Source organism: Euprymna scolopes, chromosome 29, assembly GCF_053919585.1.
Source record: "Euprymna scolopes isolate OS-2025 chromosome 29, ASM5391958v1, whole genome shotgun sequence".
Classification (NCBI taxonomy): domain Eukaryota; kingdom Metazoa; phylum Mollusca; class Cephalopoda; order Sepiida; family Sepiolidae; genus Euprymna; species Euprymna scolopes.
This window is the reverse complement of record NC_136510.1, coordinates 102,574,612-102,586,946: the sequence shown is the minus strand read 5'-3', so window position 1 is coordinate 102,586,946 and position 12,335 is coordinate 102,574,612. Positions and strand designations below refer to the sequence as shown.

Below are 12,335 nucleotides of genomic sequence, written 5' to 3'. Positions count from 1 at the left end.
CATCGTAATTATTACTCACCCCTTGTGTGTGTCTGTGTCTGTGTGTGTGTGTGTGTGTGTTCCTTATACCCAAATTTTATATCTAATTGACTTTTACAGTTAATAAAATCCAACTTTAAAGATACTACGAATATATTTCATTTGAATTGTTTGTATTTGATATCCAAAGTGGACAGAAGACAAAAGGCAATTCATTAATGAATTAAAAAAAACAAACAATAGTGTTTGCTTATTTTGAACTGCCATTATAATCATTCTCTCATTGTTTTTTGGGGATGACTGCCTCTTTGATTTACAGTTTTTTTGTTTTTTTTATTGTTGACATTATTGTGTTTGTGATTTCAGTTTTAACACGAGAAAGTTTTTTTTATCAAATGAGGGTTTTTATTTTGTTCTAAACATCAACAGCTGCACATATTTCATATTGTTTAGTAATCCCTTTAGATTTTATGGGGTCATCACATGTCACATCAATGAGAAACTGGAAATTGGGAGGTCTTTTTTTATTATCATTATTATTATTATTATTGAAAAATTATTGTTTGGGCTATTTCATATTTTTCTTCTTCTTCTAATTTTGCCTTTCTCTATGTTATAATCCGGGTATACAGTACCTACGTTCAAATTCCACAAGGAGAGATATTTCAGTAGCACTGATAAGGCCACCTTCATCTTATTTTTATTGTTGTACTTTTAAGATGTCCGGAACAATTATATATTATCATTCCAGCAATTATATAGTTGAAAAAAAAAAAAAAGAAAGCTTAGTACTTATACGTGTTAATCCTTTGTCAAACTTCCACTCTTATATTAAATTTGAAAACTTGTATTCCTTTTAAAAGTATTTAATTTTGAATAAATGATAAACATTTAATTGCAATGAAACAATTCTAGTTAAACATAATTAACACATTGGTTCGTTAACACAGGTTAGTGATCATATCATATATGGGGACAAGCACTAGTCCCTAATGTCAGGTTTGATTATAATATGCCTTTGAAACATCCATTTGTTGCTAATATTTAGATCATTATTCTTGTTTTAATTAGAAACATATAATACACGCATTGTTGTTTCCTTATTTAAAGTTTACAAGAAATTGATATTCTTATTAATTGTAAAGAGATTATTATATAAAAGTTCTTATCAAATATATGTCTCTTTTTATAACTGAACAAATTATGAATATTTTAGGAAATTAAACTGTTACCAATAGTTTTTTCTTTTTAATATATTTATTAGATTGGATTAAAAAAAAAAAAAAACATGTTTATAATGGGTATATAAGCTGGAGAAATTAAGATCGAGGGTTCAATTAAAGAAACAAGAGCATATCAGTTTGTTTATTTCAATTCAGTATTATATAACTTTGAATTATTGCATTTTCATACCCAGAGTTTCTTGGATAGCATCAATTGAGATTAATCGAGCATACTTCAAAACGTATACCCCCCGCCCTTACCGTTCGTTGGGATTTCTTTACCTGATAAATGAGGAATATGCATTTTGAAGTAGAGTCAACACTTCTGAATTGATGGTACTCAAGAAACTCTGCTTATGAAAATCCAATCATTCAATGTTGTATAATAGACCCACCTCCGTAGATCTTTCTATATATATATATATATATATATATATATATATATATATATATATATATATATATATATATATATATATAAATTCAAGCTTGAGATGTTCAAAAGTAGGGGCTAATGAATACAACGAAGTTGTTAGATAGTGCTCGATAACAAGAGCAAAATATTTTCTATTATTTTTTCGAGGGTAAACAGTTACACATGGTCGCTACAAACAGACATCTGGAACAATTTTCCAAAAAGGTTGAAATGCAATTTCTCCCTTTTTTTATCATCCTTTTATAGAGAGCTCGCAACTTTTATAGTTTTTTTTTGAAGAGCTCAACCTTTTCTTTTTTTTTTTCTATAGCGTCGAATGGTTCAGGGTTGCCTGACGAAGTCTCATTGACTGAAACAGATGGGTGTTTGTAGCGACCATATGTAACTTTTACCCCGGAAAAAAAAATTAAAATAATAATAATAATAATAATAATAATAATAATAATAATAATAATAATAATATATATATATATATATATATATATATATATATATATATATATATATATATATATATATATATATATATATAAAAAGAATTATGCCTGTCTCCATATTTTCAAACTCTATCTCTTCCAAAACTAAAAGTCGCAGCGCTCAGGGCCTCAAATGATTGCAGTTTTTATGGGCTGTTCTTTTATGGATCTTTAGCCGATTAAATTAGTTTTAAAGGTGTTAAAAAAGGATCCAAATTGCAAAAAAATCCTTATACATTTTGTACATTCATCTTAGTTTGTTTTTAATCAGTTCATATGCGTGTCACGTTGGTACAGTGGTAACGTCACCAGCTTTGAATGCTACAGTTTTGCTTTCGGTTTCGATTCTAGCTGATGGCACCCAAATACGTTTTTTTTTTTTTTTTTTTTTTACTTTGAAATCACAACTCTATAATTGTACATGCGAAATCTGGACAAATAAAAAATATCATACTTAAGCGTATTTTATGACTGGGCAAAGCCCACCTCCCGCTAGTATATATATATATATATATATATATATATATATATATATATATATATATATATATATATATATATGAGAGCGAGAGAGGGGAATCTAGATGTGGTTGATGAAGAGCTGTCTTCGTTTTAGCATCTTAATTTAGATTTTTTCGACTCAGCAAATGATGAAATTCTTATTTAAAACTAATATTATCCTCCTGCATGATGTGTATCTTAAATATTCATATCTATATGCAATTTGCTTTAAATTTGAAAGTCATTTCAAATTTAAAATATCATCAGTAGATAATTTCTTCAATTTTACTTTTTTTTGTCATTGGGAAATGGAAATTCACAAATATTCTGATTGCTTTTTATGTATTATGTTTGAATTTTGGCCTTTTGTTTGCGTTCTTATGATTTCATTATCTATATATTTATAGATAGTTTAGAGTTTTTCACTATGCCCAATGGCATGTCATTAGATTTCGTACACTTTTTATATAGCATTCAATCACTCATTTTAAATTCCATTTATGGTATATCTTAATTGTTATTTTGAATTGCTTTTTATTATTATGTTGGCATCACTTACATACATCTATAACCCTTTCTTTTATTTAGAAAATTCTTTTATATTTCTTGTCCTATGAGTTTTTAATATATATATATATATATATATATATATATATATATATATATATATATATATATATATATATATATTAGAGGAATGTGACACATAAGGTCACCCATTGAGCCTTGATTAGATTGTTTTAATCATAAAAAAGTGAGTTTGCAAAGCTCGTTAAATTGAAAGATATAAAAAGACAAAATCTAAAATTAGTCCATCACTGCTTGATATCTCCCCCCTCACACACACTCTTTCCCCAGTTATGAATTCAATAGTATCACTGCTTATGATGATATTTATACTGGAATATCTTAATCGTTTTATTCCTTCCTATATTAATTGAGAGAGAGAGAGAGAGAGAGAGAGAGAGAGAGAGAGAGAGAGAGAGAGAGACCGAAGCAAAAGTAATAGATATCGTATAAGATAAAAGCAAGTGAGAGAGGATGGGAGTGATTGCTAGAATCATAGTATGAGACGAGTCACTCAGTGAGTTAATTGCAAATTGCAACAAATTAGAACAATTAAAATGGATTTTTTTTCAACATAACTCAATCTCAAAACTGAGGAATATTTTAGCATGTATTTTTAGTGATTTAAAATATATAGGAAAAAGGCCTTGAGTAACAAACGTTAAGTCAGTTTTAGTATAATAATGGATATATTGAACTGGTATGGATAGTTCTTTATGTGATAAGAATGATACAGAAAACAGTGAATTTACCAAAGTCATTGTTATATTTTTAATATGTTTTATTTTTAATATATGTTTTATTCTTATTTTCGCCACTGTTGCCAAGTAAAAACTAATCTTAGGCTTTATTACTACATGATTTAAAATTTTCCACTAAGAAAAATTTGAATTATTTTTATAATTTCCAAAATGTCTAACTTAAATGTATACAGTATTTTTTTCCTTTATGTTTTTGTTTTTCATGAAAATTTATGATCTTTGTAATGTAATTATTTTAGATTTTATAATTAGTTATTATTTTTGTTTCTCTATGATTTTTTAAATTTATGCTTTTGTTATACCTCTTTGGCTCCCATTTTAACTATTTTCTTAATTCAACCCACAAATCTTTCATTTTGTATTGAGATTTGCACAATCAATACAATATCAATATGCAGATCAAATTCTATCAACAATTTCATCCGATAGTTCCCAGAAATTCTTCTTTAATTATTTTTTTCTCCATTATTTCTGAATTTATTTAATTCCATCTTAAAATCTTGTATGCTAGTATTGTTCATATTCTGATCTGGCAATCTGTTCTGAAAATATATTACTCTGTATTTTTTTATCATAATGTTTCTGTTTAATTTTCATCTTTTTAAAAAATTTTAAAAGTTCTAAAACTGTCTAATATCTACTTTCAGCTGCATCACATTATTTATTAAACCAAATTAATAAAGCTAACTACTTTTCTAAGAAGAAATTTTTTAAATATATTCTTGTGATAAGATTTATTAAATTTGATTATGGAAGTTGGAGTTAAAGTTTTCATGTTTGTATTTATTGTTGTTCATTATTGTCATTTTCTCTGTACTTAATTGTTAGTGAAAAAATCTTAGTAGGTTTGTTTTGTTCACAGGGTTATTAAGATGGCATAAGCCACAATGAAAATTCTTTGTTTCTTCTCACCCAACTCTTTTTTTTCTCCTTCAAAGATGGACATACCTAAAAAAAAAAAAATCAACAGCTTCCTGATTTCTATCTATTTCTCTATTATTTCTTTATTCTCCTCTTTCCTCTTCCTCCACTCTGTGAACGGTGAACTGAAGATTTGAAATACTGACCAATACTGACCGCTACATTTTCTTCCACTTTCAGGAAAATTGCAAGGTTCTGTGCAGACCAAGAATCTGGCTCGTCTTTCATGTAAGAACATTTTTATTGTTCTGTCAGCTTTAATGTTCAAACAAAAGATGCTCCCTGGCCAGCATGGATGGATGTTAAACAACTGGGTTGGGTCTTATGTCATTCTAGTAATGGTGTTGGTCATGGTGGTGGTGGTCATGATGGTGTTGGTGGTGGTTATGGTGGTAGTGGTCGTGGTGGTGGTGGCTGACACAGAACAAACATGAATGATAATGATGAACCAGATGATCATTAATAAATACTCAGAATCATTATTACTAGAACAATGATGATGATGATGATGATGATGATATTAACTACTGCTTGGGGCAAAGTGGAGTTTGCTTTTGTTATCATTAAAGCTGACGTATCACTTAATGGTTTCTTACATGAAAGATTGACCAACTGTACACGTCGTCGGCTGTGTTGTTGTTGCTGTCGTCGGCGTTGTGGTGGTGGTAGGCAGCTGAGATGGGGGGTGGGGAATACTTGAAATGGGTAGGGATCATTAGAACACTCAAAGTTTCCATGCAAATCTACATAAGTACTTTTAACCATTCATTTGGCCAGAGCTGTAAAGTAAGCTAATTTTCTTTCATTATCAATAATTGATCTTTAAAAATTGATTTTTGGATTTCATGATAAATAAATATTTTAATTTAAAGTAATTTATAGCTTGACAAATGTATTGAATTAAAAGTGCTTACTTTGATGTTTGAAGTCTGGAAAATAATTTAGATAATAGAAATTAATAATTTTCTTATACAATTAACTAAAAACATTTTAGCTTATAATTCAATCTGAATGCATGTTTAGTGGGTATGGGTTGCTTTATACATACATAAGTGTATGTGTATATTTATCTAGTTATTGAGTTGTAAGTTAAATGTCATGCTGCCTGTATCTTTCACTTGTATCAGTGTGTTTGCTAATCCTTTGCTAACACTTTCTTCTGCAAGAATCTTCTTTTTTTTTTGTTTAACCTGGGAATCAAACATTCTTCTAACCATTTTTGGTATTGTATACTTTCTGCTGAATTTCTAACAACCTTTTTCTCTCCTCTTTTCCTATTCAGTTGCTTAATCACATTCTCTCTTCTACTTCTTCTCCTTCGTGTTTTGATGTATGCACACACATCTATAACATCTTTTTAACATAAATCTAACGAAAATCAAACATGCAAGAGAGAAAAAAAAACATCATCATCTTCTGTTCTACAAAGTTACTTGTTAGGATGTATCTATAAAAAAAAAATCTGAAAATACTTTTCAATTTTGAGTTACAAAAATACTTTCAATTTTATTTAAAAGATGCTATCTTTTGCAAAATAACCACAAAATGTTCTTTCCAAGACTTGGTCCTGTTTTCTTAAAATCTTTCACACACACGAATAGTTACACACACACACACACACGCACGCGCACACACACACACACACACACACACACACACACACACACACACACACACACACACACACATATATATATATATATATATATATATATATATATATACTCATCACCATCACACCACATACACACTTTGGTTTATCAAAATAATTGAGACAAAAAAAATAACATTTTTTTGTGGTCACTGGTAATTTTTACAACATTTATAACTTTCTATAGAATTTCATGGAAGATTACCACCTGATTAAATCCATTTTTGTTTCCCTCAATTTTGGAGAGAAAAATCTTATATATATATATAGATATATATATATATATATATATATATATATATATATATATATATATATATATATATATATATATATATAGGCAATAAAAGTAGGTTCATGTTTTCATCATATTGTCACTTAAAATCTTATTTTAAGTAACATCAGTTGAATAACGTTCAAATTTTGGTAAAATCAGACATAAAAGGCTAAATTTGATTCCATGAAGTATTTCCAATAATAATGAAAGATTCAAATAATAAAGAAATTTCTTCCCTTTGCATAATGAATATTATCTACAGAAAATATAAATCACCTCCAAAATCTTTATTCATATGCGTATAATCATTAAACAAATAAGTGTGAAATGGTAGCTTTCCTCAACGTTCATTTTGTTATTTAGTGATATTTTAGCTTGATAAATATAATGATTCAGTAGAGAAGCTGATAAATAAGCTGTTATTTCTATGTAGTTATTCTAACTCATTTCTTTTCATATTTAAACTGTTTGTTTTCAGATTGAACTACCCAACACTCCAATAATAATAATCATCTTTCAGTTCTATATTTGTTTATCTGTTGAACATCTATTTCTCCGTGCATTTTAACTCTTATACAGGCCGTAACCAATTGACTTTCCTCCCCACCTTTTTTTTTTTTTATCGAATCATGTGTGTGTCCATTTTCATAAGTCATTAACTTGCTTATGTCACTTGTTCTTTTCTCAGCTGCTCGGTGATGCATTTATTTTGCCTTGCTTTGTGTTGGTGTGCTTATATGTTGTGTTGTTGATATTTTTTATCACCTTTTCTTGCTTATAACATTAATCTTCATTTTTTTTTTTAAAAACTATTTTAGATGAATATTCTATTTAAACGTCTATTTCATTTATTGCACTAGTATATATATGACTTATAAATTAGTTTGCTACTCACTTTACTGATATTCACATCAACATTTGTTTTACTACTAATATAAAGGTTATACTATTAAATTAATTGATACAATATTTAAAGTAATTCTTTGTTTAATGGCCATATACATACATATATATATATATATATATATATATATATATATATATATATATATATATTGTGCCTAAGCAATATGTTTTCATTTACCCATGTCTGTTATATTTTTAAGTTCGCTCATTGAACACAATAAACATTATTTTTCAATGACGTAAGGGGTGGGGGTCCAATTATATGTACAAAAAAAAAAAAAAAGAAGATAAACATATACTCATATGGTTTTGTAATCGTTAAATATATTTAGAATTATTTTCTCATGATCAAATTGGATGTTAGAGAAGAACGGTGAAATTAAAATATTTTATCAAATTAGTTGTACAATTTGAAACTATTCATATGAAAATCAATGTACAACCAAATCATAAATATAGATTACATGACAAAAAGAACTCCACACAAACCCCAACAGTGTAATATGAAAAATTGATAAATCAAATATACATTTCATTAGGAAGAAATAAGAGGGACTTAAAAAAAAACTCCAAAATATAATAAAATAAAATTTACAAAGTTAAATAAAAATAACACTAGATTTTACAATAAGATTTTTTAATAAAGTTCTACTGAGATAGGTTTTCTCCAAATAGAAATAAATATTAATGATTATTCCCGTGGGTATTTACGATAATCATGACTACAAACTCATGTTTGAGCATTGCCATCGCTTGACTGATAAAGGTTTTTAAGCAATGCCTTTTCATGAAACCATTTTTAAATGAAGAAATGCTTTGCACAGAGCAATTCTTACTCTCTAAGTGACTAACACTCTGACCCTAAAAGGAGAGCAAGTATACATCATCAGAAGCAACAGTTACCAAGTTGTCCTTGCATTAATGATGGCCTGTAGGAATATTTTTACCACACTCACAAATGCCAACTTCAGTATTTCTATGTACTAGCACATATAAATAGATATATAGATCTATTCAAGTATACATACATATGCTATTGGCTGTTGGCCGAAATAAGGTTCATATGTCCTTTGGCTCAAATAAGGTTCATCTGTGCTTTGGCTCAAATAAGGTTCATCTGAGCTTTGGCTCAAATTAGGTTCATCTGCCCTTTAGCTTAAATTAGGTTCATCTGCCCTTTGGCTCAAATAAGGTTCATCTGAGCTATGGCTCAAATAAGGTTCATCTGAGCTATGGCTCAAATAAGGTTCATCTGCCCTTTGGCTCAAATAACGTTCATCTGCCCTTTGGCTCAAATTAGGTTCATCTGCTCTTTGGAGATCTTGTTTTTAATCCTGCTGGGAGGTTAACCACTCTCTCCACTAGTCAAACTATGAACAAGTTCAGTGTTAAAAATTTTCAGACACTACCTATTTCTTTTCGCAATAGTTTCTAACTGAATGAAAATATTCTTTTGTTAATAGTTAGTTCGTGTTATTAATCAAAAGAATGTATCAGTATTAATAATCTGTGATAAGAGCAAAATTTGCTGTTGAGAAAAAATGGCGTCCGTCTGAAATTGACATTTGCTCCAGAAAAAATGTCTTCCTTGTAAAAGAATATTCCTAGCAGGAATAATTGTATTTATCAAAATATTAAAGTAAATTATAACACACACACACACACACACACACACACACATATATATATATATAACATAGACAAAATGGTGAAAAATAATAAAACTAGCAATTTATTTTATTGTAATCAGATACATACTAATTATAAACATGACAAATATGTACTGAAAACATATTTTTAATGAATTTTACTTCTTTTATTGATCCAAACTGAAAAATAATTATGTATTTAGAATTTTAAACTGTTCACCTAGTTATCAGAAATAACACGATCCAACAAAAAAACATATAAATAAAACAAATGTTAAGCGTGCATTTATTTGTATGTTATTATTTACAATGTATCTTCCATTATAAACAATTATTGAGTTCATGTATTGGACATACTACAACCACGTTATTGAGATTCCTAACTTATCTGTTCAATCAGAAACCGATTCAACATACACTTATTGAATCCCAATATGCCAAAATTTACTAAAATAACACAGGAATATTATGCAAAAACAGTCATAAAGAATGTGAATTAATTGAACTATTAATCATAACAGAAAACAAAATCCTCTTCTGAGTAAAAAACAAATAATTTTAATTATATATAAAAAAATATGGTGGTATATCTTTATCTGTATTCATATATATTACATATATTTGGAATTCCCTCAAGATAAAGTGAATGGCTACACAAATGCAAGCAGGTTTCGATCTTGGATTTCATGAAGCCATTAAATTAATTAATTTGGTTTAATTGAATTGAGTTTTTATATGTCTTAGCCTTGACCTAAATATAAAAACTAAATCATGAAATTAAGTTAATAGTCTCATGAGATATGAGATGAAAACCTGATTCAATTTGTGTAGCCATTTAATTTCTATTTTTATAATTTTATTATTATTATTATTATTATTATTATTATTATTATTGCCATTAATATATATATATAAAATCTTAAAATATTTGATAACATAATTATAATCCTAAAATCAGCTAGTACAGGAATTTTTCTTGGAGGAAAAGATATAAAATGTTTGTAGGAATTATTTTCTACAAAAAGCGCAATATCTTACTAAAATAAATTATTGCGTTTTGAAATTTGAATTTTATATTTTTATTCATGTTCTCTTTTGTTGTTATTTTAGGTGAACGTCCCTACATATGCGGTGCTTGTGGAGTACAGTATAGCCAAAGCCATAGCCTGAAGAGTCACATAACCAATAAACATGAGGGCAGAATGGGTTACTACATCAAAGAAAAAAGACATCGGGCACACAGGGGAGTAGGTTACATGACCGCTTCAGTCCCTGGTACTGATTTGGCCATGTTTAAACTGCCACCACCCTCATCCGTTCTTAACCAAAGTTTAACTGGTGGTCTTGACTTATCTAACAAGTTCACTGAGCCTTTAAAGGCTTCTTTCCTTGACAACACTTTGAATCAATTGAAATCTAGTCCACAACAACATCACCTTTTAAACGGCCACTCGTCGCCCCACTGTGCTGATCTCCTACAAACTCCCTGCCCCCCTACGGGCCCAGGTTTTCCCCCTGCACATCATCACGGGACTCTTCAATACCAAGCATCAAGAGGAACTGTCAAGATGGAGCCGTTAGATAATGGCTCCAACCAGGCCATGGATCTTAGCATACGGTCATCACGTAATGGCCACGGTCCTGCAAATGGTCACAGCCAGCAGTGTTCTGATGAGAATGGTGTAGATAGTTGCAAGCATGCTGAGAAGTTAAAGACACTGCGTGGCAACGTGGTCCGTATGCTTGCTATTCTAGTTCCAAACTTGGATTTTGAAGAGAAGGGGATAAGTGCAGAGGGTGATTCTGTGGACGAACTTCTTCAAGATGTTATTGAAAGTAATTCACCTGAAGATGACGCTGCAGAATAGAAAGCCTTAAAGACAAGTTAGAATTGGAAAGAAGAAAAACGACAGCAACAACAACAACAAAAAAAAAAAAAAATGAAACATGGAAAAGTAGAAAAGGAAAAAGCAAGAAACAGAACAAATTATTGTGAAAGGTCATAGGGGAGAATTATTTATTTGTAATGATCAGTCCTATCAAAACCAAAGTAACATTTCTTTCTTTCATTTTTATTATCTCTCTCTCTCTCTCTCTCTCTCTCTCTCTCTCTCTCTCTCTCTCTCTCTCTCTCTCTAAATCATGTTACCTTTCCAATTTGTTCATTTATTTTTTATTATGATTATTATTATTATTATGATGATGATGATGATTATTAATACCCCCATATTTTTTTCCTTATTCTATTTTTCCAAGAAACTTGCTCTTTTTTTATATCCAAAGAAAAAAAAAATAGGTGGTAAATTGCTAATCAGTGTTAAGGGGAGGGAATTCTTTTTGGTCTTAAAACAGGGTTTTTTTTTTCTCATGCTGAAATTACCTGGCACAAGGTCAAAGAGTGCAATAAGCCATGTGCAGATTTACATATCACATCATAAATTTCATTTAAATTTCATAGCCATAACATCAAATCAAAAAAGAAAAAAAAAGAAAAAGAAAAATTTCTTGTCATTCCAAATCCCGGTATGTTTCAAAAGTGAAATTTGTGGAAGTTTAAATTAAAAATAAAAATAAGAAAATTGGAAGAAACTCAATTCTAAAAATATATTAAAAAAAAAAAAAAAGCAAAGAAAAAACAAAGCCTACTTGTTAGGTATCTATCACCAGCCATTCTGTTTGGAAATGGAACAAGTATTTTGTTTGATTTTTTTTTTTTTTTTTGCTGGCTTAACTTTTTTTATATTGAATGACAAATATAAAAAGAAATAATTTAAAAACGAAGAAAAATTACTTCTTCATACTCGCCATTCCAAGGTGTTGGTCCGTATTGTTGGTTATTTGCAATCCACTTGTCATTCTATTCAAATTCATCTTTTCCATAGTGCTTTGTCATTTTTGTTCATGCAATGTTTTCATCACTCGACCATTAATATATAAAGAATATCTCATCTTTTGTGATACTAAGTACATGTAATAAATGTATTCTTT

The 12,335-nt window shown here is 29.0% G+C and overlaps 1 protein-coding gene across 8 annotated transcripts in view; it reads left to right on the top strand.

Moving 5' to 3' along the window:
* The window catches only part of LOC145252798 (uncharacterized), an 85,386-nt gene extending 73,898 nt beyond the window's left edge, over nucleotides 1–11,488 (top strand). For 4 of the 8 annotated variants that reach the window (XM_080112750.1, XM_080112746.1, XM_080112749.1 and 1 more), the window contains exons 3-4: nucleotides 5,045–5,092; nucleotides 10,458–11,488. In XM_080112750.1, the coding sequence (XP_079968876.1) occupies nucleotides 5,045–5,092; nucleotides 10,458–11,215 (806 nt within the window). In that variant the 3' untranslated portion in view covers nucleotides 11,216–11,488. The remainder of the gene's footprint in view (nucleotides 1–5,044; nucleotides 5,093–10,457) is intronic. The other 4 variants (XM_080112753.1, XM_080112748.1, XM_080112751.1 and 1 more) reach the window with 1 other exon arrangement.
* Nucleotides 11,489–12,335: the final 847 nt, after the last annotated feature.